This window comes from Syngnathus typhle, linkage group LG3, assembly GCF_033458585.1.
Source record: "Syngnathus typhle isolate RoL2023-S1 ecotype Sweden linkage group LG3, RoL_Styp_1.0, whole genome shotgun sequence".
Classification (NCBI taxonomy): Eukaryota; Metazoa; Chordata; class Actinopteri; order Syngnathiformes; family Syngnathidae; genus Syngnathus; species Syngnathus typhle.
The window spans coordinates 2023765-2051333 of NC_083740.1; the positions used below are offsets into that span (position 1 = coordinate 2023765).

Below are 27569 nucleotides of genomic sequence, written 5' to 3' on the forward strand. Positions count from 1 at the left end.
TGAAGAGGCCAGTCAAGATACGAGGCATCATTCGGACTTTTGTTTTTTCCCGTTTTGACACGGGAGAAGCATTCAAAACATTTGGGCCGAAATTAAATCGCCGTGCTTTGCTGTCGAGTCACTCAAGCGCGATTCGATTTGAACTGAACGTGAAATGAGAAGACAAAATGTTTTTATTTTGAGTGGCGCACTTACCGATGCAGCGCTCGTCGTCCGTCTTGGCGTCGCCGATGTACTCGAACTGAAACTCTCCTAGGCACTGGGCGAACTTACGCTGGGCCATCCCCAACTCTGAAAAACATATCAGACAATGTATAAGCATGTTATTGGTTTTTTTTGGGGTGGTGAAACTAAAATTGGAATCATTGCCATGACATCATTCTCCACAACGTGCGCCAGACGACTTCAATGCAATGGGTTTTACGGTTCTGATGACATCATCGCTTTTCTCCCTGCCTTGGGTATGTTGAAGAGAAAACGCCACGTCATTTCTCTCGATGTGGCACGACATAAATCAGCCGCCTGGGCTTTTGCGGTCTATGCAAACATCCTGTTTGTCTTGCAGGCCTCGGGCACCCCGCTGCAAGTCAAAACTCGTGGCAAGTGGTGGGCTCACGCTCCAAAAAAAAAAAAAAAAGAAAAAAATCACTCTGCAAATAGCATTCACATGCAAGGAGGGCAAAGCTAGCCTATTTCCAGAGATTCCCCTGACTTGGCATGTATACCACGCCAGTGCTCGCCCCCTCCCCCTTGGGAAGCATCCGAAGAGAGTATTTTAAGACCGGAGCTGCTCAGTGTAAGGAAACGTTGGCGTGTCTCCGATGAAAACAATCCAATGGCAACATACAAAGTGTCTTTCTGTCCGAGTATCAGACAAAACGTTGCGGTCACTTTTTCAGTCTTAAGGTTCTTTGGATAATTTGCAAACACATGCTGTGGATTAGCATTCAAGTCTGGCCTTAAGGAACACGTGAGGACAAAGGAGGGGTGGGGTGGGGGGGGATCAACGCCGCCAATGAATAACTTTTGGAATCATCTTCAGATCTAAGTAGAAGAAACACATGCGGTTGACATGAATGCGAGTCGGAGGAAATGGAACGAGACATACAAGAGAATTGTGGTGCAATCGTGACTAGCGAGGTTTCCGCACTGTGACACGGTGGCAATGCTTTAAATTAAAAAAATAAAAGAGAATCCATATTACCGTAATTTTCGGACTATAAGTCGCGTTTTTTTTCATAGTTTGGGTGGGGGGGGGGGGGCGACTTATACTCAGGAGCAACTTATATACATATATATGGTTTTTTTTTTCCACTTTTTTGGGCATTTTATGGCTGGTGCGACTTATACTCAGGTGCAACTTATAGTCCGAAAATTACGGTACACAAAAAAAAAAAAAAAAAACAATAAGAACACAACACAAAATACATTTTAAACATTTTTGGGTTCACTTTAAAACATTTTGGCGACCAAACGGTCAATAGAATTTTTTATGCTAGGATAACTGTCAACGTTAGCGCTTACGGGTATTGTTTATAAGGCTTTAAACCCAAAGTGACAAAACGGTAGATGCACTTTGTGCCGTGTTTAACTACTCTGGAATTCGTAGGCTTGAAGTTCACGTCAAAAAAAGAAGAAACTATTTCATTATGTCGTGAAGTGATCGGTAGCAGCTATCAGCCAACGGTAACCACGACAGGTCAGCAAATTCTTTTGGCAGCGTAAGATACCGTGGCGTATACAGATCAGCGAGATTGACTTTGAACGGACTGATTGTTCATCTGGAAACTAAATGTGAAGCGCACACCGTGCTGGAATCCAGAGCAGGGTGTGCAAGTCCATAAAAGGTGACTCTTGTCATGGAGCTCGCCACACTCTTATTTTGCACTACTTGGAACGACTGCAGTTTGGTTGCCAATGGTAACGGTCAGTGAAATCTGCCATCTTGCACCCCAACTCGTTTGAAACTTCAGGATTTTTCTTTTTCTAACCAACTCCTGTAAAGTGTTGCACAACTGCCCGCGTTTTTATTAGCACCTTGTCAAACATTACATCCAACAAGGTGGAGTCCCTAAGAAAGTATGAACACGAAAAAAAAAAAAACATGTTAAACTCATCATCTGTCTCATGGGAGGACAACTTGTTCTTTTTTTTATGGTCCAGCTTGACTTATTCAACCTCTTGCAACCAGTTTGGAGACTTCATCAGCTTGCACCGATACCACAAATGTGTTTTCACAACATAACAAGGAACCCTGACACGCCTGATCAAAGCGGAAACTTGAAGTAAGGTGACACTGCAAAGTCAACGTGTCACTTTGCGCACCATACCGCCATTTTGGAACGGAAAGCTAGCAAAGCGCAAAACTCACAACGGGAAACATCCACCATTTTTAATGACCTGACTGCTGACCTCAAATCGTCACCAAACCAAATTTGATTCGAGTAGCTAAATACTTTCCTCTTTGGTTTTTGACGTAACGTAAAAGCTCAAGCTAATTGCCGTTAGCTATATACTGGTTCGCAAATTAAGCTAAAGCTAATTGGTGCGAGCCATGCTAGTTAGCAAATTATTTGCCGCAATAGCGAGTCCCGAGTAATTATTTAACCAATCGTAGATAAGATGTTCCAAAAACTAATATTGGAGATTGAAAGAAGACGGGCGGCATCTTTGCAAGTGCGCTGGACGCGATGACGCAAGGCTCACTCGTGCGTGTCAAGTAGCGCGAAGGGCGGATGGTTCAGGCGGGCCATTATGAGGACAAGCTGTGCGGACTTCATTACATCAAACCCAAGGAATGAACACGAGATGCCGGCATTAAGCAACAACAGGCGCCATTTGGAGAAGCAAACGTGATTTTGTGTCCTTGATACAAAAAAAAAAAAGTCAAGTTTGCCCAGAAGCTGTCTTTCGACAGAATTGTTTTTTATTCTTTCTTTCTTTTTGGAGCAAACCTGGGAAGTGTCAAACAAGTAAGAGACCTCGGCTTCTCCGGCTCAAGGCGATGAGTCATGAGTTGACTCCACCTTGCCGTCATCTGATGTTACAAGCGAGCTTTTCTTTTCTGCGACCGGGCCGAAAACATGGAAATAAACAGGCCCGGTGGTGTCACGTAAACACGTGTGTGCCCCTATTCAGAGAAAGAGGTGTGGGTGGAATTTCTTTGGGGTTTTTTCCAAATCCATTACAGGGGAAACCATTGAGTCTGGTTTCCTTCATTCATCTTCAGTTGGTTTCAAAGTTTCAGCGCTGAAGATGTCCTCCCGTGTTTGTTTTGCTTGCTGGGCTCCCATCGGTCGCAGCTCGCCCTCGCCGGACGTTCAAAGAGCAGCATGCTTTTCCACAGCCCCTTCCTGTTTCACGCGCCCCTATCTGTTCCAGTCCATTCCGCTCCCCCCCCCCACTCCGGCGTTTGCCCTCACCGCAGCCTTGCTATGAGGTCACGACCCCGCCGTTGTCCCCTTGCCTACCTAGGACGCATTACTTCATCTGACACTTCCTGGTTGTCCAAACAAGTCTGGAGAGTGAGGTCATGTTGGAAGGCAACAATGACCATGCGGCCGGTCGCAGATGTGAATCTCTTTTTTCGGTGGCTTGCCCCTAAGTACAATTCTTTCGTCTTGTTGTTTTCTCCAGTACGAGACGAAAACCTCAAACGTGGAGCTAATGCGAGTTTAATGAAAGGCTGTGATGTGGCTTTTTGGCAGAAGCCGTAATGTGATTACAGCGAGCGGCGGAGCGGGCCAAAACACACGGAGGCCGGTTAGTCTTAAAACCCAGACCCTTGCGAAGCCGACGCTTTCCTAGGGGAGAGCGGCAAGCGGCGCGAGGAAGTCCGGCTGCGGAAATGACGTTGGGATTTTCAACTCCCAGGTAATTCCAATAACGCGTTTCCTAAGGACAACAGTTAGACACGGTTCCTGAGGAGGAAAGCCCGAGGAACAGAAGCCCATCTGCTTGTTGCTCTTCTCGTAGACACTTCCATGTCACCGCTCTTTTGGCCTCCGGCAGCCCCGCTTCAAGTTTCCTCTCCGAACCCAAGGACTTTCCGTAGCGGGACATCCTCCCAGCTGTGGGAGTGGAAGGGAGTTGCTAGGAGAGAGATGTCACATAACGGCAACAACGCATCGTTCCGAGGTCAAAACGTGAGCATCTTTTTTTTTTTTTTTTAAACTGCAACACAAGCAAGAGAGGATGTCCAAAAGATGCGAGGCTTATTGTAGACCAGCGGTGTCAAACTTAAGGCACGGGGGCCAGAGCCGACCCACTGCGTCATTTTTTTTGCAGCCCGCAAAAGCAAATTTATGTCGACTTTATGTTTTAACAACACAGAGATTTGGGAAATGGCAAGATTTTTAAAATAAATAATCCTTAGCATAAAAAGTTAAATCAACTACTCGGACAACAGAAGTGGAAGTGAAGTCACATACAACCAATGTCCAAAAGTGATGGCTCACTAAAAGAAAAAGAAAAAAAAAAGCATGTGACTATTTTGATTCTCTCTTGATAAAGATATCAAAAGAACCCTTGTCAGCTTCTTTTTTTTACGGGTTTATGAATGTTGCTGGGTCTAATTTGCCTTTATATGGACATTCCAGGACATTCTGGGCTTCTTCTGGCAGTGGCATTTTAATCTTCCTTAAAAGTTGGATTATTCTTTTATTAGTGTTTCAGTTTGGCTTCGGTCTGGCTGGATAGGGGGTCAGGAAAGAATCTCCAGAGCCGGTGCTTTCGAGAACACCGTGGTCCTTTCTTTGGATCATTTTGTTACTTTGTTAAGTTTTGGTTTACACCTCGTGCATTGAAAGCCAATTAAAAAAATGTGCATGCCCAGCCTTTTCCCAGTAGAGATCCTGGACACTTTCCAGACATGTCCTGCAAGACTTCCACCTTTCCCTTTACACATAGGTATTATATCACCTGTAAGGCTCAAGAAACTGCTTAGGTAGGCACAAAATTGACAGGTTGACTTTGTCACCAGATTCTTAGTCAATTGTTTCTCATGCAAAACACAGAAAAAAAGTTGCATAGTAACCAAACAAATTGCACAGGTATGAAAGGAGGTGGTGGTTCTGCAAGCCTCGTTCAAAACCAAGCAACAAACAGTTCATTAAAACGTGCAGCTGATCCCTACGGAGTAAACTCACGTTTGGTGGCGTTGATGAGGTTCTTTCCATCTTTGTACAGCTCCTTAATGAACCTGTTGGTTTTGTCCAGCTCCGCTTCGTGAGCCTTAATCTTCTCCCTGAAACTGGGGCTGTCCAGATAGCATTCGCTGAATTCCAGCGGGTGAAGTCCCATGTTTCCGTATTGTTCTCAACTTTTGGAAGTAAGGGGGGGGAAAAAAAGTCACTTCTGGGATAAAAACCTAAGCTTTTGAGGAAAAATCGCCGGCGGGCAGCATAACGAGTTAGCCTAGAAGCGGCTAACGTGGGTTAGCATGGTTCATTACTTGTATGACGCGCGCGAGTCTTGCTCTTCAGTTGTCAAATTTTAAGGGCAAAGAGGAGCTGGTAAAAGCGAGGTGCTGTGTTGTTAAGAAACGAGGTGAATACGGTAGAATAAGGTCCACACCAGGGCGGTTGTCAGAAAGTTGCCGCGTACATGTTTGCTTTGCCCTCAATAGACGCACCCCACCTAGCAAAGTGACAGATTGAGAAACTCTGCTGACATCTGCGTGCGTGTAGGGGAGAAGGAGGCGGGAGGACTTCGTCCAAAGAGTTCTCAACAAGCTAAAATAATAACCGCTTGTCACTTCCGCTTTTGCACGGAAACTCAATAAATGACTAGTTCAAAACATTAAGACATGACGCGACTTAAAAGATTACGAAAGAAAGGGAGTCCTAATGTTATTAATGTTGAAGCTTCTAACCTAAGTCACTTGTTCAAATAGATTTGTTGTCTCACGAGCTCGCTAATGCGACATCGTGATAAAAATTTTGGGGAAGCCTCTTGATCTGGTCGAACAGCTTTGGAGCATCCAAATTTGATTTATCCCTCACCTGGATTGTTTGTTTGTTTATGGAATAAACAATAAAAACTTTAATTGTTTGTGGAGTTTTGTATGGTTGAATCGTATTAAATACAGCCAGACGCAAGAAAATTATACTTTTTGTTCGTTATTATAATTAAAATAATAATTATTGGTATACTTTTTAACATTCCTTGTCATTTAGTTGATAAAATGGGTTTTGACTAGAAATAGAATTCAGACTAGAATTTATTTTATATGTCGCTCACCAGATTACATAATTTTGCCATTTCTGGACAAGGAATAAAACAATTATTGATTGATTTTTAGAAGAGGGTATTTAAGGTTTTAATGCACTCCAATAGAGTAAATTAAAGTCATTGAACATATTGAATTAAAATCCACACAATAGTTTAGAAAGAAAAAAAAACATGTTGATGCGGAACAAAATCCACCAGTGTGTTTCAAACCCGAGCTGTTTTATCGTAGGACCAAAGAGCTCAATTTAGCTCCGATTTACGTAGCCCGTTTATTATTATTTCGGTAAAATCTTACGTAGTGATGCTTTCGTTCCGCTTGTTCTAAGCCGACTGCGAGATGACCTCTTGGAGAAGAAGAATCTTCCGGAAGCTTATTACTAAAGACATTTTGACATTCATTGACTTCATTGACTTCATTGAGAGGTAGAAAGCAGAGGGAAGAATCCCTTGTCAGCTCCTTCACTTCCCGGACGTTGAAGGGATGCTACCAAGCATCACCTTTCAGACTTTAAACACTGCGTCAATACTTCTCTTGAAACTTTCCTCTGAAGTCTATCTGAAACGTCACGTAAAACGTCATTTGAATGGTTTATTTTTCTTTTTTCAAACGGCAACAAACAAGTACGTCATTCCAGAGATCATCTTGCTGTGATCTAACCTTTCACGGTATGTCAGCAAAAGTGACGCGTGGCGAGATTTTCTTAAAAATTAATTAATGGGCATGACGAATAATTCACATCACTTGTCATCAAAACATTACTTGTTCTTTACAGCATCTCATTTTTGCAGTCTGTCCATGCCAGTGTTGCACTCAGAAAAATTACGAAATAATTATATTTTAAACAAAACAGCAGCATTGCAGTGTGTTCTAATGTATTGGCTGCCCGATTCTTAATATTGCAAGAATAAACATTTAGAGGGATACTATATCACTGGATGAATACTAAGACAAAAAAGTTACCTAATAAAGTGAAAAAATAAACAATGAATTGCAAGGATTAAGTTGAAATGTCTCGAGAAAACAATTCATAATGTTATGGACATATTCTCACAATTTTACAAAACCAACAGCAAAAAATAATATGGTTAAAATATTTAAAAAATATATACTTTTCCATCCTGAGAATATAAGTGACGTTTACAAGATCAACAGCAAAATAGTTCATAGTATTACGAGAATAAAATGGGGAAATTATGAGAAAGATTTACAAAATTATTGTTCATTTTATTAACAAGATAGAAATATTAGCAACATTTTTCAGAAAATCAAAACTATCATTTTGATTTGTTTACAGGGGATGCCTAATGCCAGCGCAAGGCCAAAGCACGGTGGCAGGAGGACCCGAAGACGGCGCCGAGAGGACCCGGCAAGGAATCAACTGGTGTCCAGCTCGCTGGAAAGCGCCCAGCAGTGCCTCTTCAGCCAAGACTATGGGCCCGCATTTGTGCACTACCTCTTGGTCCTCAACCTGGCACCAGAGTTCAAGGACTTTGCTAAGGTAATGTCTCTGAGCGCTCTGCTAAAAAAAAAATTCATAGATTTCCTAAATAAAATGTCTCGCTTGGTTTTCTTGCAGGAGTCCTTTCGCTTCACACTCTTTAAGTGGGCCGAGGAGCTGGACTCGGCAGGCCGCATTCAGGACCTGTTCGGCTGCTACGAGCAAGCGCTGGAGCTCTTCCCTGCAGATGAGGTCATTCTAAACAGCATGGGCGAGCACCTCTTCAGGTATGCTCTCCATTTGAATGTCCATGCAACGTAACAGCTTAACACTTAACAAAATAAACTATTGACTGAAATCTAGTATGATGTGAAATTGTGGCTTTGAATGCTTAATGCCATTCCCAGTCAAAGTTTTCATTATTTATTTATTTTTTTTCCAGAATGGGCTTCCGAGATGAAGCGGCGGGCCATTTCTTCAAAGCCCTGAAGCTGAAGCCGGATTTCTCAGAGGCCAGGGAAAACTTCTACCGTGTGGCCAACTGGCTGGTGGAGCGTTGGCACTTCCTGATGCTCAACGACCACGGCCGCAACCGCAAGTACCAGCAGGCCATCCAGAAGGCGGTGCGTGGCGGTTGCACCACCGTGCTGGACATAGGTACCGGCACGGGGATCCTCGGGTGAGAAATGGACGCCGTTGTCTGCTTTGTGCGACGTCGTCTTGCCTCATCGCTAACGTCTCTTCATTGTTAGCATGTGCGCTAAAAAGGCCGGGGCCGCCGAGGTTCACGCCTGCGAGCTTTCCAAGACCATGTACGAGCTGGCTTGCGAGGTGGTGGCCGCCAACGGGATGGACGGAGGCATCCGCATCCTCCACATGAAGTCCTTGGAAATGGAAGTGCCAAAGGACATCCCGCATAGGTACACGCCAGGGTGGCCATCTATCTCACGGGGGCGGCCATTTTATCGCTTTCTTTAGCTGCGCATCACCAGCTAATAGGAGAATTTGTATCTCAGTATAGTATAGGAAAACTAACAAAATAAATACACAAATAAAATAAAAATCACTCCCTCCTAAATCACAGTCCTCCATTTTCTTTGTTGACCTTCCAGGGTGTCGCTGGTGGTGACGGAGACGGTAGACGCCGGCTTGTTTGGAGAAGGCATCATCGAGAGCCTCATCCATGCCTGGCGCCACCTGCTGCTGCCTCCGCAGGTAACAACAAAAACAGTCATGGAAGGACAGTAATGGCTGCCACTTTGCAATGTAGCATCGAGTCACGTTTTTTAATTTTTTTTTGCATAGAGGGGTGAGGCTGCATCCCGAGACCCTTCTGCGACTGGGCGGGTCATCCCCGCCAGTGCTACTGTATTCGCCATGGCTGTGGAGTGCCTGGAGATCCGGCGACATAATAAGTATGTTGGTTTTACGGGTGTAAACACATAGACTTTCTCTATATGGACAAAAATGGCCGCAAATGCTGGCAACCATTTTTGTTTGTTTCCATTCAGGCTTTGCGTGTCCGACGTCGGCGGTCTTTCATTGGCGGCAGCTGAGCATCTGCGCAGTCCGGTGAGCTGCAGCACCGAACCGGACGACTCCATGGAGCCGTACACCACGGAACGACTCAGCAGGCTGCCCGGAGGCTACTCGGCCCTCACCGAGCCGCTCACCGTGCTCCACATCGACTTCAACCACGTGCAGGCGAGCTGAGATTCGAACACTAAATTCACTCGTTGATTTTTCAGGTGATGATGCTTAATAAGTCCCCGTGTGCTCTTTTGTTTTCTCCCCCGTCTCTCCCGGAGCCAAGGATCTAACGACTCCACCGGTTAATAATCAAAACCGTAATTAATTCTCTGGCGTCGGTCTCCTGGAAGCAAAACATTTTGCATCATAGGCGGCCTGAAGGGATTGCCTCCTTCATTAGCTCCTACCCGACTTTATTATTAAATGTATCATGCAAGCAGGCAAGCGCAGACGCCATGTTGCTGGGCAATTGGACTGCAGACAAGCCAAGCTAATTTATTCAGATCCTTGTCCCGCACATACTTGTTTGAGAGGGGATATAGAAGGAATAAATTAGGGTGAAGTTGTTTTTTTGCTGGGTGAAACTTCAGTTTGGAAAACTAAACCTAGACTCAGCTTCATCAGTACAATTTACGAAATACTTTGAATTGAAATTCGATTTTACGGAATTAGATTTTAGTCATAAATAAGAATATAGTCTGCTTTCGGCAGGAGCTGGAGGGTCTGAGCTCCAGGCCGCTGCAGCGGGTGCACCTGCCGGTGGTACGGGATGGCGAGTTGGATGCGCTGGCTGTGTGGTTCCAGTTGCACCTGGATGAAGAAAACAGCTTGTCAACGGGACCCCACGAGGACACCTGCTGGGAGCAGGCCATCTACCCCGAGCACACGAGCAAGGGTAAGACAAAAATGTATTCAGTGCACAGCGTCTAATTATAAGATATGTGAGGGAAGAACTCCAAGGGGCAGAGGATCGCGCCAAGGGGTATCTCACATCAGTTCGATCGATATTAAATTGCTGGTTTTCTATTCGCTCTATATAATCACTAGAGGGCGCCGTTTCATCACTTAGAACACAACAATGCGGTCACGGGCGCTAATCGAGTCCGACGCGCAGCTCGTCATCCTCCAGACGGCGGCCGACTCGACTGTCGTCGCTGCCGTCACGGGAATCCGTCAACATCCACGCCCGTCAGCTCCATCCGCTTCTTTCCGTCCGCTGTTATCTGTGCTCCGTGATCGGCTCTGACACTCTTTAGCGATCATGAAATATGCATTTTGCTCTCCACTTGACGTGAAGACGTGAACAGATGTTACTCCTGAAGGAATGCCCCGCCCCCCTGCGCCTTTGACTCTCATCGCTCTCCTTCCGCTCCCGTTTCATTTACAATTCTATCATCACCTCAGTCAACACTTGAGCTTGATGTCGAACTTTTTTTTTATTATACTTTTAATTGAGTTTTTTTCCCCCTGTCAGGTTTCGTCCTAAAAAGCGGCGACGAACTGATCGTAGAAGTGTCCTGCCGGGACGCCTACCTGAGGCTTTGCAGCGTGGCTGTCCTGCGAGGCGGTCAGGAAATATCTCTGAGCATGTTCCCGGACCCTCGCGACGCCGGCGACTTTGCCCCCAACGCGGAAGCGGAACTGTGCAATGCCCTGGCGTCACTCCAAACACGGCAAAACCAAGACGTCTGCATGCTGGAGTGCTCGGAAATGGCGCTCTTGAACAATTCCGACTACCATCGGAGCTTTGCCGCCGCCTTGTCCAAACTCATCAGCCGCTTGAAGGCTCAAAACCTAGAGGCCTCCGCTGATGTCTTGAAGGTATGGAATTTGATTTGGTGAGATTGCAGGTTGAGTCATATTTATGTCCAAATGTGCAGGAACCCTGCCCCGCGGACCCTCTGTACGTTCTGGACGTGTCGGAAGGCTTCTCCATGCTGTCCCTCATCGCTGCCAGCCACGGCGGAGTGAAGGCCTACAGCTCGGTGGAGAAGCGCAAGCAGCAGGACGTGCTGGAACGCCTGGCGCGCTCCAATCACGTTCCCGAGGGGAGTTTAGAGTTCTGGCTTAACCACGGCGAGGACGAGCAGGGGGCGCTGCAGAGACCCTCGCGTGAGAAACTTTGGAGCGCCATCTTCTTGGATTGCGTGGAGACGTGTGGACTCGTCAGGCAGAAGCTAATGGAGAAGGCGTCTCTGGCCAGGTGAGGCAAAACGAAAAGTCAGACTCAGGTGTGCATGTATGCAAATTTTTGGTTGAATTTCCATATTTGTATTTCCAAAGATGTCTGCTGGAGCACGGCGGTCGCGTCTTCCCGCACAAAATGGTGGTGCTCGGTGTGTTGGTGGAATCAGACACGCTGCTGCTGGAGAGCGCCGTCCAGGGCCGCCAAGCCACGCTCGGCTTCAACATCGCGCCGTTCATCAACCAATTCACTGTGAGTAGCCAGAAAATCCAATTCTGTACAAGCCAATCCATGAATAATGTGTTGTGATTCAGGTGCCGGTCCACGTGTTCCTGGATTTCTCCACGTTGGCGTGTCGACACCTCAGTGAACCGACAGAGCTCTTTGTTCTAGACCTCATGGATGCTAACGCTAACTATGAGAACAGAGAGATCCAGGTGGGTTCCAAACAAGGTTCTGGAACATGTTGTTTTTCAAATCCCTCCGTGTAAACAAAATATAATATAGTACCCGCTTAGCTGGCAGCTAGCGCAAGAAGCTACATTATGACCGTGACCCAAAAAAGATTTAAAATTTAATGAAGAAATAATCATACAAAAATAAAGACACTGAATAAAGTCTAGACGAATAAGAGCCAATTCAAAGTTTTTTTATTTATAGAAACTTGACAATGTGACTGCTCTCTCCAGGTCCAGGTAACGTCATCAGGCAGAATCACTGCAGTGCCCTTCTGGTACGACATCCACCTGGACGAAGATACTCGAGTCAGCACACTGGCTCCAAACTCTCACTGGAAGCAGGCCGCCGTGGTCTTGCAGCGCCCCCTCTTGGTGGCAGCTGGGGAGAGAGTCCGGCTCTCCGTCAGGCTCCGCAACAGCAGCATCTCCATAGAGGTGCGAAAAGACGAGTGATGTTCCAACAGTGTGGCCATGACCGGTGTTATCTGGTAGGTTGACTGTTTGTAAATAGTGCCGTTTGGCCTTTTAATGTCACGTCCTTGTTTAAAACCAGCAACAAAAAAATCGACATTTTAATAATAAACACAGAAGGAAAAATATCAATATTACTGTCTTATTAGAAACAAACCACAATTAGTGCTTTATTGTTGGTTTTATTGGAAAAGAAAAATAAAGCTGTGGAAGGCATTAGAATTAATGGCCACACTCAAAAAGGCAAGAATGTTTTCGACATACATGTATTTTTTTAAGCAGTTAGAATCTTGAGAACAACTTTTTTGTCAAAATATTTGTCTTTCATCTCCCAGGATTGTAGTTTTTAATTTAAAAAAAAAACTTGGTTTGCAAATTAGTTGCTTTTTTCAGTAAATGTAATTTTAGTATATATTCTTAACGAGAAAAAAAACCCTGAAACTGGTATCATATATGAACAGCCCTATTTTTTTTAATTATTTTTTAATTATCATAGTTCATTGTCAAGTCCTATTTTCTCATTATTTTGTCTTGCCTACTCCATGAAAATATATTTGAAAAAAAAAAAAAGATTTCTCATAACAAGCCTCATAACATGGTTGACATTATATGTGTGCGTATCCCTGCAAATGAGGCTAACCGGCTAAGGCGCTATTGCTTGAGAATGTGACTAGAAAGTCTCTTCATGAGAGTCCACTGTGCCATCCAACATAAGATGAAGTTAAGTGTCATTTCCTCACAGAACATTCTTCGAGCTGTCATGTTATCGATTGCCACAGTTAGCAATGTAATTGGGTCCCGCCCGTTCATTCGCGATTACTCTTCTAAGTGATGACGATCAGATCCGCTTGGGCTGGCTCTTTGGCTCCGCCGTCACCGCCCGCGTCATCATCACTGGCGTCATCATCACTGGCGTCACTTCTGACTTCTTGTCCGAGGCCGGCGGGAGCCGACACAGAGTGGGGCGTCTGCCCCATGCCCTGGTAATGACCCCCGGGCGACGGCGGGTCAGATGCCACCTCGCCGATGGCTTCCTGGGAAGCCGAGGTCGAGAGGAGGCCAGAGCGCTCGCCGGAGCTCTGCGCCTCGCCGAAGTACGGCTTCCGGGGGCGACCCATTACTGTTCGGCCTGTCGAATAATAATAATCAGCAATAGACAAGCAAACTGACTGTATAACAACAACGACTAGGTTACTCGACTAACTGACCAACGTTGCGGACTTGCTCCGAGATGTCGGCCCTGACGTCGGAGACGTCCCACATGGCCATGAAGGAGTCAAAGCAGGAGCCCTCCTCGGCCTCCTGGATGTAAGGCTTGTACGTGAAGCTTACGTGATGAGCTATGGCCGCCAGGAACATCTCCACACAGATCACAAAGTCCTGAGAGAGAGGAAAAGCGTTAGGCCAAACAGTCACGGGAACAAACGATCGAAGCGATAAACCACTTTAACCGACAACAACGGAGAAAAAGTGTCTTGTTCACCTGTAGCCCGGTGGCTACGGCCTCCACGGTTTTCCAGTCCCACGTGCGTTTCTCTGAGATGATGCCCACCTTCACCAGTAAGGCGATGAACACAGCTTGCCTGCAAAATGTTAGTTAAAAAAAAAACACTGTTGCGACAACACCCTGAATAAAAATGATGTTAAGCTCGAAAAACTATTCACCAAAAGGAGACGAACACCACCATTTTAACACACAGGAACTTGCCCACCGGCTTGATGGGACGCAGCTCCTCTCGTAGGGCCCTGTAGAACAGCACCAGGCAGTACATGGCAAACTGGATAGACACAAGATTGACATCATCTACAAATGACTCATGATATATCGGAATGATTCATACAAAAAAATATTAAAAGTACCAGCTGTGACATGTTGTTGACAATAACCAGGTAGGTCCAAGCGTTAGTGGAGCTGAAGTTGCCTTCGTCGTACACTTTGCATAGTTGGCAGATGCTATCGAGGATAAAAAGAAGCTTTAAAACCAACAAATAATATATTTAAAAAAATACAGACGCATCGCTTACAGTGCAATAACTGTCGTGACAGGTCGAACCACCGTGTACTGCAAAACTCCCAGCTTGCATCTTAATAGCAAAACTCTTTGGAGGAAAGAAAACACATCTGTAAGTTGAAATGTTAGCCGCTAAGCTAAAGTCAACTCACTCTCCCATGGGCCAGGGTGGGCAGCAGCAGAGAGGCGGGAGATGCTTCTGCTGCTCTTGGACCTCCAGCATCATGACCAAGCTGGGGTACTGATTCTCCAGGTAGTTGAGCAGGAAGGTCATGAAGTTGTAGATCACGTAGGCCTCATAGCACTCGCGACACGTGTCCACATAAATAGCGATGTGGGGATATTTCAGGGCAATCCACTGCAGAGGTTTTAGAAAACAATATGACGTGTTATCTTTTTGACTGCTCCTTAAATAGTACTTTAATAACTTACACTGTCCAAGCTGTAGATTGGCACCATCCACAGTATTCTAGAAACAAATCAGGGAAGAGTTAAAAAGTATTTCAAGGACAATGTTAAACTGCTTCTTTACCTGATGATAGGTTTTTGAAGCTCAGGTTGAGTGTAATGAACCAGATGCTGCAGAATGCCCCATAATGATATGGGGATGGTCATGAAGACAAATATCCCGGCTATGAACCACGCCTTGTTATGAGTGCCAACCTACAGTCATGCAAATAAAAATAATAATGACTCCTCTGAAAAGCTTAACATGACAATGACATATAGCAATCGTTTTTTCAAATGAACCAATCAGTATATTTGTTTTACACATGCCCCATAATGCAGCGCTCAGGTAATGAGGGACTCACCTCCGACTTCTGAAGTTCCCAAATGCACAGCGGCAGGACCACAAGAAGCAATAAAATATACAACAAAACCACCAGGGGACGAATCCATCTTCTCCAATTCCCGCACGAACAAGGCATTGTGACATAAAGACAAGTTACCAAAAGCTTCCTTGTACCCAGGTGAGTTAAAGTCGTTGTTTTCGTTACGATGACATGTTAATTGTCAGCTCATGTGATTTGAATTTACCCCAGCCGAGTGGCTAGGCTAGTGTTAGCTCGCCAGTAGTTTTGCCATGTAAACAAATGACGTGCGTGCCCGTATTATAATAGCCGGTTGAAAGCCTCTTGATCTTTAGCACATTTTGAAACGCTATCCTCAAAACAATCCAAATTTAGCTCATTTAAATCATCTTAACTCTGTTGCTTTTCTTTGGTGGCAAGCCTCAAAGTTTACTTGTTTCCTTCTGTTGGCCACTTTTCCGCTTCCGGGTTTAGCTCCCTTACAAGCTAAGGTGTGATTGGTCGCATTGTTTCTGTAGGCCAATCGGTGAAGAGCGTTTTGGATACTTTGATTGTGATGCGCGCTCGCCACTAGATGGCGATGTTCATTAACATTTGCTAATCAGTACAGGGAGTTTGCTTTTGGCTTTGGAAATGAACATCTTGGAGATAAAAAAATAAATAAATCTCATGTTCCTTTCTATTTAATAACTACCAGATTTATTCTGAACCCTTTGATGACCAAATGATAATGCAAGCATCTGCTTTCCAACGAGGAGACTAAATCATCTTAAAATGCTTTTGTAGTCATAATTGAATTAAAATAGTGTTTGGGGTCAATGTTGACACCCTTTCCCTGCCATACCGGGATAAAATCAATGTCCTGTTTGATCATAAATTTCATTAAAACTTAAACTGCATTTCTCACCCCCAAATGTTTGTCTATTACGAATTGTACGACTTTCAAGGTTCTTACTGCGTGCAGCATGTTTGTCTTCACGAGAGTCAGAACTTTTTCTTCCCTTCGCACCCACCCACCCACTCGGTTGTTTCCAGACAGATTGTTCATGAATGTTTGACTTTCTCCTTTTGGCTTTTTATGAATAAGACATCGTCTTTGCCACGAGTCACTCGAGCGAATGGATGCCTCCGAGGGACGCTCGGGCAGGGGAAAGCCACCGGGGTTAGGGTGGATAAACATATGTCGCGTTTAATCACAGCCGAAAGGTGTTTTAGCTTAAAGGATGTGGCGTCCATCCAGATTTTTTTTTTCTTTTCGTGCAAAGTGTGTCTCACAGGAGCGCTGAGAATAATCTTAGAGCTGTTCGATACCATTATTTTTCCGATCTATAGTTGAATTTAATTTAACAAAAATATTGTGCACAGAAAAGCGGCAACGGTTGTCTTTCTCTTCTATCGAGTTAGATGCAAGTCGATCGAGCCTTGAGCTTTTCCCAAGGTTGCGTTTCACTTTCTGACCATAAAGATAATGTTTACGAAGCAAACGTTCCCGCCACGTCGCGCTGAGAAAGGACAAAATCTCCCCATTGATCCTGCTTTTGGCAACACATGCGACAATCGAGTTACGAGTCTCAAATTCCCACATCCTCTGCGAACGGAGATCAGGAAGCCTTAGGGCCTCGCCGGTCACAGCGGGTCATGGTGTGCTCGCAATCACTCCCAGACGTCTTTTTCTCACACATTCCAAATGGGGAAACGAGAGCCCTCCTTGTGACTCCCCCCGAGGAACCTATATTAGCACAGGCTGGGGAAATAAAGTCGCGTTGCAGGACCTGCCTTTATTGAGAGAGAAAAAGTGATGCTAACGATGTTAGCAATGGCAGCGTCTGTACATATTTGGACGGTCCTTCTGTAAACTTTGAAAAATGCTTCAACTTAAGATACACATTTAAAACACTCTTACAAAAAATGTTTTAGAAAATAATTTTCACAGGAGAACTGAATTTGACCTTAGCTAAAAAGTGCAAACAAGAACCAAACATTGAACAATTAGACGGGTGCGTTTAGATCTTTCAAGACACTAAAGTTCAATTATAGTTACTCTTAATACAAGGCAGAATACTTCTTTGGTAGCAAATGGGGGAATACATGCCAAGAAGTAGACATCAACTTTCTGTATGTCACAGCTAGCTAGCTGCTACCTTAGCATAATAGCTCCTTAGCGGGCATTTAGGGTTATTATTTGTTATTTTATTTTTTATATTATTTTTTAAAGACATGTTTTCATTTGTATTACAATTTGATAGTTGGACAGAGCTCAACTAGTTGGTTTTAGTTGTGAGGCTAAACTAGATTACCCGGATGTTTACTGTATCCTCACCAATAAGTACAACCTTGTAAGTTCAAGTAAACAAATCAATAATGTGCTCATTCATGAATAAGTAAGCCCTTATTAAAAAAAAAAAAAGATAATAAAAATCATTACGACTTTCACTGCCTTTGTCGTTGATTAATATTTACTAATACTGCCACTGCACATCTGCCTTTGTCATTGATTAATATTTACTAATAATGCCACTTTATAAAAGTGGACATACTACATGTACATGTTTTGTGGATTACGTGATCATAAATATCGTTGATATACTTTCAGCGTCGCATGGTTCGGAGAGGAAATCTTTCCTATGTACTTTCTGTGACCGTTTGTTTTTGAAATATTCACGATGCCGAACCACTTTAAGCTCAAAAGTTGACACAATGAGGCTAAATGAATAATGAGTACATCCACGGGCGTGTTCGATGGAGAATTAATCGTCACTAACACGCTTTCCTGTTTTCCGACTCCCGGGATGGACGCGAGCGCTCGTCTCCCGTCATTTCCTCTGACAGCTGGTTGTCTTCTTTTCCATTGTGTCGCGTCGTCATGCTAATTTTTATTTAGAACCGTGACGCTAACCCGCGGTTCAAATGCATCCGGTGACTCGAAGTCCTTCAGGCAACTTGCCCGTTCCTTTGAAACCTTCTTTCCTTGGTGCCTCCACCAGTTTCACGCAAGGCCGTGTCGGTAGTCCTGGTATATTTCTGAAAAAGTCTGATTATGATGCATATATTTTGCAAGGCTAATACTGTTTGAGCGCCAAACGTTCAGTCGCTGTCTTTCCGTAGGCTGCGGTCGGTGAGCAGATTGTTGGGCTCGGGGCTTTTGCACTGGACGCTGGTGCCGTTCATCGCTCCGATGCTGCTCAGCTGGCTATCTGAGTAGCACCAGCAGCACAAACACGACTGCGAGGAAACATGCGGAGAAAGTAGCGCGTACGTCGTTAGCGCTGTGTTTACTGTACGTCGGAGGAAATACGTTACCTTAAAGCAATTTTTGAACTTTTTGCTAACAAAGTAGAGGATGATGGGGTTGATGCAGGAGTTGATTGTTGCGAGGTTGACGCTTAAGTAGTCCATTACCAAAAGGAAGCTGGAGTAATAGTAAAACGCCGTCAGTATCAGTTTTCATTTGCAAGTATATTGTGAACTTCTCCGACTTACTTGAAGAGCTCGCAACGCCTCTGGTCATACTGGGAGTACACCGTCTTCTTCAGGATTCTGCTGAGGTGGAGCGGGAACCAGCAGAGGGCGAATATTAGGACCAGGCAGAAGACGGCCTTGGCCACTTCCCTTCTCTGCAGCGAGGGGGGGGGGGAAAAAAATATCGTGACGTTTTCCATTAGAGCGGAGAGGTGTCTTAATAGCAAAGAAGCTAGCGAGAGGCCAGCAAATGGTCCATTAAGAGTTCTGCGTTGAAACACTCTGGTGCTTTGACAATCCAAAGCTTTGCTCTACCAAGATGTTTATTTAATAGCCTATGTTAGCTCACCACCTTTTTTTAATTTTACTTTGGCTTAACATTTATTTATGTTATCTTGGTACTGTAGCTAGCTATCGAGATCGCTATCCCACAACTTATCGCTTGTTGTTTATCTCACAAGATATCCACTAATTTATTGTATCTTGACATATTCAACTACCATGCTAATGCTACTTTGAAAGCTATCGCTCAACCGACGTATCTCGGCATCAATCTTACGATCTACCGAGCTAACTATATTGCGAGCTAGCTATTTCTCAAGCCACCCATCTTGCGTGCTATCTACTTTCTTTGTGTACACCAACACCTTCTTCCTGTTTACATTCTCGCACTCCCTTGACGCATTTTGGGTTGCTTAGATTATCTTATTTTCACCTTCTATGAAGTAAACGAATCTCTGGAGCGGAGTTAGCAAAAGTCAAAGGGTCAGAAAGAAGGTTCTGGAATGAATCGGTCCCACCTGTTTGAGGTGCTCGGTCAGGGCGATCCGCAGGCTGCCGTTCCTGTTGTTGAGCATTTCGCAGGTCATCAGCGCATAGAAGATGGCCGTGCAGGTCAGCGGGACGCAGAAGTAGAAACCGAACAGCCACCAGTCTTTCGCGTCCCTGTAGAACTGGAAAGAAACCTTCGTCTTATTTCTGGGCTACCATTGGGAAACTTTTATTAGTCATTGTCGTACTGCTGAAGGAGGCACAAATGATCACACTCTGTACTTTTTCATATTGACAGAGAAAGGAATCCAGTGGGAATCCAGTAGGGAGTAAATATGAACTCGACTTCAGTACAGAAAGTTTTTGTACTTTCGCGCTTGCAGCAGTCTGCTCTAAGGCTCCTTTCGTTTATCTTTTTTTTTTACTTTTGATGCCGGTTTGTTGTTTGTACTGTCTAAGAGTGATTACTCCATTAGGCAGCATGTGGATTAAATCTGCACCTGGCCTCGTTTTTTTTGGTGGCTTCAGGTTTCAGGACTTGGCCTGTAATCAATTATGTCCTTGGGAGGAAAAATCAACAACCTGCAATCAACTCAAAAACTAAACATAGTACGTGTCCAAACAGGTGTGCCTCTTATCTTCTTTTAAAATTCTAGTCAAAACAAAAGTTTTGGGACACTTTCTATATGACGAAGCACATCTTCACCCCGAGTCAAAGCCAAACAGAGCAAATGATAAACGCCGGATGACGTCTTACAAACATGAAGTCCGACTTGGGCTGCAGCATGCAGGCGTGCAAGGTCTTGTTGCGGTAGTCGAAGTGGACTATGTCGAAGCCGACGGCTTCGGGGATGGCCAGCACCATCGACAGGACCCAGATGGAAAGGATCTCCATAACGGTTAAGAGTGGGATCCCGACACCTTGCACCCGACTCCAAGACGCCACGGCTCTGTACCTGCCACATGAGAAGAAACAAGGATCTGATTTTAGCTTCCTGTCCAAATATGTCCTGAAGCTAGTCTGCGCATTTCAATGGATATCAGACATAGCTTTTTTTTTTCTTTTGTGCTTGCTATCCTTGAAGCTAGCGATAACGTAAGCTAGCTATCTCTTGAGCTAGATAACTATTGTGCTAACTATCAAGCTAGCTAAAGTAAAGCTATTGCTTTAGCTATTTTGCTGACTACAGTGCTGTCTATCTGAATCCATATTATTTCCCTATCAGCTGTATATCAATATCTATCTACAGGATATTCTTATCAAGCCATAACTCTCCACATCTATAGCCTTCTATACTTCTCTCACTCTCTCTGTCTCTATAAACGGCAGGGCACCAAGCAGCATCATCATAAACTGTCGAGTCAGCACGGCCCCATCAAACTTGCAAGAATCCATGCGGAGAGATGATCAATTGTTTATTTAAAATATCTAATATTTATTTACGTGCCGCCGCCGCCGCCGAACAGACCCCGGCCTCCATCTTTGGCGGAGACGCCCGTCGGCTTGTTTGCTTGTTTGTTTCATTAATAGGAACGCGCTTGTCGAAAATGTTTTAGTAAAATCACACATCAAGATTTCATGGACAAAACAATATATTTTTCATGGCGCGTTTGAATCTCGCTGTTCGACAACATGGCACCATGTATATTTTACAACACGCTAAATGAATCCGTCCCTTTCCCCCCCCCCCCCCTCATCATCCTCTAATATTGAAATATACAATTACACATATTTATATTTGAAAGATAAAAAGAAAGACGAAGCACACAGAAAAATACTCAAGTACAGGTATCTGAAAATCCGACTCAGGCTCAGTGTGTGTTCCAATTATATCGACTCCATCTTTAATTTCCTGGGGACTTCCAATAACCATGACCTTAAACTAACCCTCCCTCCATCGTTTTTTTAACGAACCAATTTTTGCAAAAACAAGCTCTCAAACGCGTCCTCTCTGTTTCCCATAATAGAAGGTCGTTAAACGAGAGCCTCTTATCTCGCCCGTTGCGTCTGCCGCACTCGACCGTCATTATTGTTTCCATCGGCTTATTTCTATTAACGACCACGAGCAGAGTGGAACCTCACCGTATGCGCTCTTAAGACCGCTTTGGACGCTATACGTTACAGCCGATATGCAATTTTCATGTACTTAATGTTGCAAAAATAGCCTGCCATTAATCGGTAATGGAAGTTTCCAACAAAAACAAAATGATCATGAATCATCCTCCGCATGATAATGTACAATTAGTCCAAGGTTCCTGAAAAGTGATGAGCTCCACATAAATAAATAAAAATCACATGATTGCTCCCTCTTTAAAACACCACAGACTGAAATTGAAGAAAATATTTCAATATAATCATTTTCTTCTTTTGTTAAACTGACCTGTCAACGCTGAGGGCGCACAGGTTCAGGACGGTGATGCCCACTGAGGCCTTCTGCAGGAAGGGAACCAGCTTGCAGAGGAACAAGCCAAAGTCGCTGTCGTAAAATGGCCAGTCTGTCGCCAGTAGCTGCAGAAGAAAAAGACAAATCACAAAAAAAATTAAAATACCTGGGACAAACCTTGTAATTGGATTGTTCATCTTAAAAAGGAAGGTCAGTCATTTGCAAATTGTATTTTATTTGACTTTATTACGCAATATTTAGTGAGCTTTTTTGCATCCTGCACTTGATAAATACAGCGTTAAAAAAATCGAATACTAAAGCTAATTCAAACAAAACTGTTTTTGAAAAATTAAAAACGAAGAAAAAAAGTCATCCCAAATAACTTGCACTGAAAACAGGAGTTAAAATGAACTATAACGCCAACTCCCAAACCACTTTAACCCAGCGACCTATTTCCCTCTCTTGGCCCTTCCTGCGAGCATAATTGCTTCCCCGTGGCTTCGGCCATTACCGAGCCCACTTTTAATGTCTTTTAATTTGATAGCCTTCGCATCCTGTTTTACTGTTCCAAAATCACTGGGCGCTCTCAAAGCCCATCACAGTTAGCGAGTGAAGGCCACGGAGATGCGTACTGGATGTCGTCTTGGCACTTTCCCTTCAAGGGGATACGAGATAAGGGAAGAACCCCACGTTGCGGCTTCCCGGATCCTCCAATTGTTTACGCCAGGTGTTTAAGTTTTCCCACAGGCTAGAGGAAAAGCACTCGCGTCACTGTTTTTACTTCACGAGTGCCTTGATTATTTTGGGCTCCGTCATTACAGTTCTAAGGAAGAGGACGTAGAAGAGGCTTTAAAGTAGTGCCGTCGCCATTGTTTGAGCATTGTCTGCTTCCTTTTGTTGCCTCGCTACTAAACGGTCACTGTGACACTTGTGCCGTTATCATTTCAAGTGTTATTTCCAATGTCTAGCTTAATGCTATCACACAATACAAAACATTATAGATGAGCTAATAAAACTAGCATCAATCGCATGGGAAGTTACTTTTCCGACCTGCACATTTGAAAAAAAATATGTGAATGGACTCGACTAGCTTAATGCTAAGACACAATACAAAACATCATAGATGAGCTGACAAAACTAGCTTTAATCTTATGTGAACTTTTCCAACTTGAACATTTAAAAAAACTATATGTGAATGGAATTGGCTAGCTTAATGCTAACACGCAATACAAAACATCATAGATGAGCTAACAAAACTAGCATCAATTTCATGGCAAGTTTCTTTTCCAACTTGCACTTTTGGAAAAAATGAATTGACATAATACTAATATCAAGAACTGATGTTAGCTAAACACTTGAAGCCGTTAAAGTACCAAGAAACAAATGTGAATTTAACAAAAAATGACACGGAGTGTTACTAACTAGCAGAACGTATAGTTAAATCAAACAAGGCTTGAGGGATCAAACCATTCCTCTTTTTTATCTCGTCTTTCTTTAAAAAAAGTGATTTATCTTGCTGGAGTGGTTATTTTCACAAGGCCTCCAGATAAGGATAGTGACTAACGTCCCGGGTCAGCCAGAGGCAACACGCATGTGCGGCCAAATCTCGGATTCTCATGTTTATTTTAGCCGAGCGTATCCCAGCACCTCTCATCACCCGTGTAGCCACACGAGGGGGGCGGGGAGAAGATAACGACGACACAACTGATTGCGCTTTCCCGTCTATTTGCGCCCTACCCCGGGCCATTCCAGTCTGTACTTTTTTTTAAAATTTACTTTCTTGTTGGGTGGGACGAGGCAATACTAATTAGTTCTGGATCAAAAACAGCGAGTCGGTTTTTCATGGAATCTTACGGATAGGCTAAAAAAAGCAAATGTGACGGCGACTCTACCTTATATACGTTGATGGGAATATCGATGACTATATAGATGAGGTCCCCCAAGGCCAGGCTGGCAATGAGGGCGTTGGGTCCGTTCCTCATGCACTTGTGCTGGTAGATGATCCTCAGCAGGGTGGCGTTGCCCACCAGGCCCACCGCAAACACCAGCACGGAGAACACCGTGTTGATGTACTTGAAGTAGTTGTTGATGGAAGTCCTCACCATGCACATGGGCGGCGGTACGGGGTGCCTTTCCACCGTCGCGTTGGACGCCACCACCGCCGCTTCCTCCGGGTGGGTCGCGGGCCCCGGGCTGGGCCGGAGGGTGGAAGAGTGCTGGAGATATCCCGGCTCCTCAGCTGCGGCGCCGTTTATCTGACACATTCCTCTGGCTGCCACGCAGACCATTAGCAGCAAGACACGCAAGGCCGCGTCCCCCATTATGGAACGTCGTCTGCGCTTTGATTCCGCTCCCCGGTTATCACTAAAGAAGAGAAAAGATTGTTTGTTCGTTTAGAAGTTGAAGAATCGTGCATGCTGCCAGAACATTAAGGATGATAATGATCCCTCTGATTCTTTTTCAGACCGATACAAGAACGGTTGAGTCGTCAGTGACACCGATACCAAGTATGGATACTTAAAAATAACCATTTATTTCTGTACATATACATCATTTGTCAGACATGAATTTAGTTCTAGATCGTAAAACAGCCACAGGAGGGCAGGCGCGAGTACCAATTTCGCAACATAAGTATCGGCCCGATATCGGGTATCAGTACTCGGCCATCCCTCGATTGAACACAAAGCTATTCAGGACTGCAACAATCAAATAGTTACTGTTGAAAATCTAAAATCCCTCCCATTTTGGGCAATTGTATATTAAGACGAGTATCTAAACGATTAATTGATTGTCAGAAATAATTATCAATTAATTTGATTTTATTGTCCCGAAGGAGCAATTCTATATGTAATAGTGGAACACAATCAAACACAGAAATAAAACACAAATTTATATTTCATAAACTTATAAACAGTAAAATTGTTCTTATTTGATATTAAATTTATACCGGACTGATGCCCTGTCAACAAACACTAAAAGCTTAAACTAAAAAGCCATTTTCCTGATGACTCTATTTCCTGTTCAAATCAATTCAGCGGGTCCACATGGGGGGGGGGGGGGGGGGGGGAGAAAAAGGCGACAGACTTTCCCATTTGTTACGTGAAAAAAATAGGTAAAGTTTTCAAAAGCTGTCAGCGTGACTGCTAAAGCCCTTTGCATCATGTCGCGTCTCCTTCGCCCCCGAGTCGTTCCTGTTTCAAAGTCCCGCCTGTCACCAAGTACACAAAGAACTATTTAGCAGCCAGCCCTTCAAGTAGCATCACAGTTTAGCATCAGCGCCGTGCCCACCGGGACCCGTGACAGCACGCAAACCGATCTGCGCATCAATAATAAATACAGTTTTTGCTTTTTTTTTTTTTTCCTTCCACCTACCGCTTCTTATAAAATTGTCTGCCGCCCGGCCCCCTCGGAAAGCGTCAGGCAAACTTTCAGCTGAAGCCCCCAGACATCTGTATCACATCACATGAGTAATTAACGCGCTATCAAAGCCGCAGCCGGATCCCCTCTTGGTTTGAGCAAAGGCGGCCGTCTGCTCCGAGGTACCGTCGCATTATGGCTCACTGTTTCCTGTGGAGTGTGTGTGTGTGTGAGCACCAGTGAGACACGTTGACTGGGTGGGATAGTAAATCTCCACCTCCCTCTGGTAACAGAGCAGGCCCCCCTTTGGAAGCAAACCCTCTAGTCTATTCAAATTGCAGCTGGATTAAAAAATAGATATATATCTTATACCTAAAAGAATACTTTTCACTATTCGGAGAAAGCAAAACTAAATTATACAAAAACGAAAACCAGAATCAGGACAAATGATGCTCTCAGCCATGACGGATGGCCCGAATGAACTGATGAGACATTTTAATGTAAAGTAGCACAGGGAGGAAAAGTGCTTCGAGGTCCATTATGGATTTAGAAATGGACCGTTTATTGTGACGTGTATTGAGAGCAGGAAGAAGGTAAGAGGCAAAGTCCACCTTTTAAAACAAGTGGAAGAGATGAAATATTCCCTCGGTGCCATTATTTAAAAAAAAAAAAAAAAAAAACCCATGCAGATTAAATATATGTAGCGGTTATAAAAAGTCTACACACCCCTGTTCAAGTTCTGTGATTTAAGTTAAAAATCAACGGTACCCCCTTACACAAAAGCAGTGTAATTAGATGCTGTAACTTTTGTGTGTTGATATTTACCTTTTAAGGGGTGTGGCCTATTTAATGACATCAGCAGCTGGAGTCTTGATTGGTCGGTTAATCTGCATGTGAGCGTCAGGGCGTGAGTTGTGGTCTTCAGCAGCTCCTTGCGACTGTGTCTGAGAGCATTACGACACCGAAATGATTTTATTTACTTATTTATTTTTATCGGTTGTAACTTTTGACTTTTGTTCACTTGCAGGCTCTTGTGTGTGACTTAATTGGGTAATGCCAATATTTACCGGCATTCAAAATGAACAGGATCGTGTCGTCTTTAATTGTACTCGTGAATACGCCGTGCCTGCTTAATAAGTCATGGTCATCAGCGGCGAATATTTAATTCATCGGGATGCGAGTTGCAGCCCACCACTTCCCTTTTATAAAAAAAAAATTCAAAATTCTCCAAAGTCCCCTGATTGCTGTGACATTTCAACTTTTAGCGACACAGCCTTTGTTAGTAAAGCCATTAATATATAAATGATAAAACCTTTACCTGGTCCCCCGTCGACGCCGGCGCCGTAGCAGCTTTCATGTTGTTGTTGTTGTTTGGATGCTAATCGGGTATTAATGGCATTCCGTGTGAACTCCAAGATGGCAGCCTGCCTGGTAATTCACACGCTTGTTCTCTGATGGCATCTGTCGAAGCGTGCTCCCTTCGCTTTCTCTGCATATCGGTACATGCCCGATGGGAAATTTCAAGCCGGCCCCAGACTGGAGAGGATGTAAGCAATTTCTTAACTGGGACACTTGCAAGAAGGGGAAAAGGAAAAAAAAAAAACAAGAACAGTACAGCAAGAGAAAGGCAGAAGGGAAGGAGGTTTGAGGCCAATTCTACCGTGACAGCCTGTGACAGAAGGAAGACATTTTAATATCTTGCCAGGCGTCATTAATTTGGGGCATAAGAGTGGCGCAAACAAAAGTTAGAACGCACACAAGAGCGGCGGCTTGTGTCGTTTTGTCTTTAGCTGACTTTTTCCAGATAAATATCAATATAGTAACAAAGCCGCTTTAATTAGGAGGCCACAAGCTAGTAATAATGACGATGTCGGACGTAAAACAGCTAGTTGCGTTTTTTTTTTTTTTTTAAATTTTGGGGAAACTCATCTCAAACGTTCAAATAGCCAATTGACTCTTAAAAGTAACTTTTGAAAGTAACTAACTATATAATATTACATATATACTGTATTATATAATATTTTTTATATGTATACATGGATATATAAATATATTTGTAATATTTTTAAGTATATATTTAAATGTCACTATGCAATGTAAATATCCTTCTCAGTTACTAGCACTTTGAAATTACAAAACAAAAGCAACTACAAGCAAATAATCTCTGTAACATGATCCTAAGCAAAGCTTTCCATTGTCGCGTCCTCGCTCGGGCATACATTTTCATTATCTGGATATCTTCAGTCTTGCGTCGTTGACGTGTCCACAGGCTAAACACAGACGTGCTGATAGTGAGTCTTTAACATGACGCATTCTTGTTTAGAATCCGGCTCTTGTTGGACTGACGCTTTAAAAGATTTCCTGCCCTTGTCAGAAAGCCTGTGAATACATATTTGGACTATCTGAGACATCATTTGAACATAACGTCATGGAATACGCAGAATTTGAAGTCGTTTTTTT

General features: G+C 44.0%; 4 protein-coding genes across 8 annotated transcripts in view; 1 reads left to right on the forward strand and 3 right to left on the reverse strand.

The window, feature by feature from the left end:
* arhgap10 (Rho GTPase activating protein 10) overlaps positions 1-5680 on the reverse strand; it is a 23812-nt gene extending 18132 nt beyond the window's left edge. The window contains exons 1-2 of the mRNA XM_061275509.1: positions 5148-5680; positions 196-291 (exon numbers count right to left, since the gene is read on the reverse strand). Coding sequence (XP_061131493.1) covers positions 196-291; positions 5148-5301 — 250 coding nt within the window. The 5' untranslated portion in view covers positions 5302-5680. The remainder of the gene's footprint in view (positions 1-195; positions 292-5147) is intronic.
* Positions 3623-12446, forward strand: prmt9 (protein arginine methyltransferase 9). Of its 5 annotated transcripts, none has more exons than XM_061275496.1 (15): positions 3623-3873; positions 3976-4145; positions 7527-7730; positions 7809-7957; positions 8113-8349; positions 8423-8590; positions 8783-8885; positions 8976-9085; positions 9182-9374; positions 9912-10095; positions 10675-11021; positions 11081-11403; positions 11484-11637; positions 11700-11822; positions 12075-12446. In XM_061275496.1, the coding sequence occupies exons 2-15, from the start codon at positions 3984-3986 to the stop codon at positions 12294-12296; spliced, it is 2679 nt and encodes an 892-aa protein (XP_061131480.1). In that variant the 5' UTR covers positions 3623-3873; positions 3976-3983; the 3' UTR covers positions 12297-12446. The 5 variants fall into 5 exon arrangements, with proteins under 5 accessions (XP_061131480.1, XP_061131479.1, XP_061131481.1 ...); XM_061275498.1 differs by lacking the exons at positions 3623-3873; positions 3976-4145 and adding exons at positions 6605-6625; positions 6778-6897; XM_061275495.1 differs by having other exon boundaries at positions 3623-4145.
* Positions 12447-12476: 30 nt separating this feature from the next.
* On the reverse strand, positions 12477-15617 carry tmem184c (transmembrane protein 184C). Its single transcript, XM_061275511.1, has 10 exons — positions 15139-15617; positions 14859-14989; positions 14759-14795; positions 14479-14684; positions 14340-14414; positions 14175-14268; positions 13980-14092; positions 13798-13897; positions 13523-13694; positions 12477-13443 (listed from the first exon to the last, which is right to left on the reverse strand). Exons 1-10 carry the CDS (start codon positions 15253-15255, stop codon positions 13139-13141), a joined length of 1350 nt encoding a protein of 449 aa, XP_061131495.1. The 5' UTR covers positions 15256-15617; the 3' UTR covers positions 12477-13138.
* A 1279-nt stretch (positions 15618-16896) lies between these two features.
* On the reverse strand, positions 16897-25343 carry ednraa (endothelin receptor type Aa). The gene is made up of 8 exons (XM_061275512.1): positions 25125-25343; positions 23645-24116; positions 21750-21877; positions 20126-20324; positions 19398-19550; positions 18619-18752; positions 18439-18547; positions 16897-18360 (listed from the first exon to the last, which is right to left on the reverse strand). Exons 2-8 carry the CDS (start codon positions 24071-24073, stop codon positions 18223-18225), a joined length of 1290 nt encoding a protein of 429 aa, XP_061131496.1. The 5' UTR covers positions 24074-24116; positions 25125-25343; the 3' UTR covers positions 16897-18222.
* Between the last annotated feature and the right edge of the window lie 2226 nt (positions 25344-27569).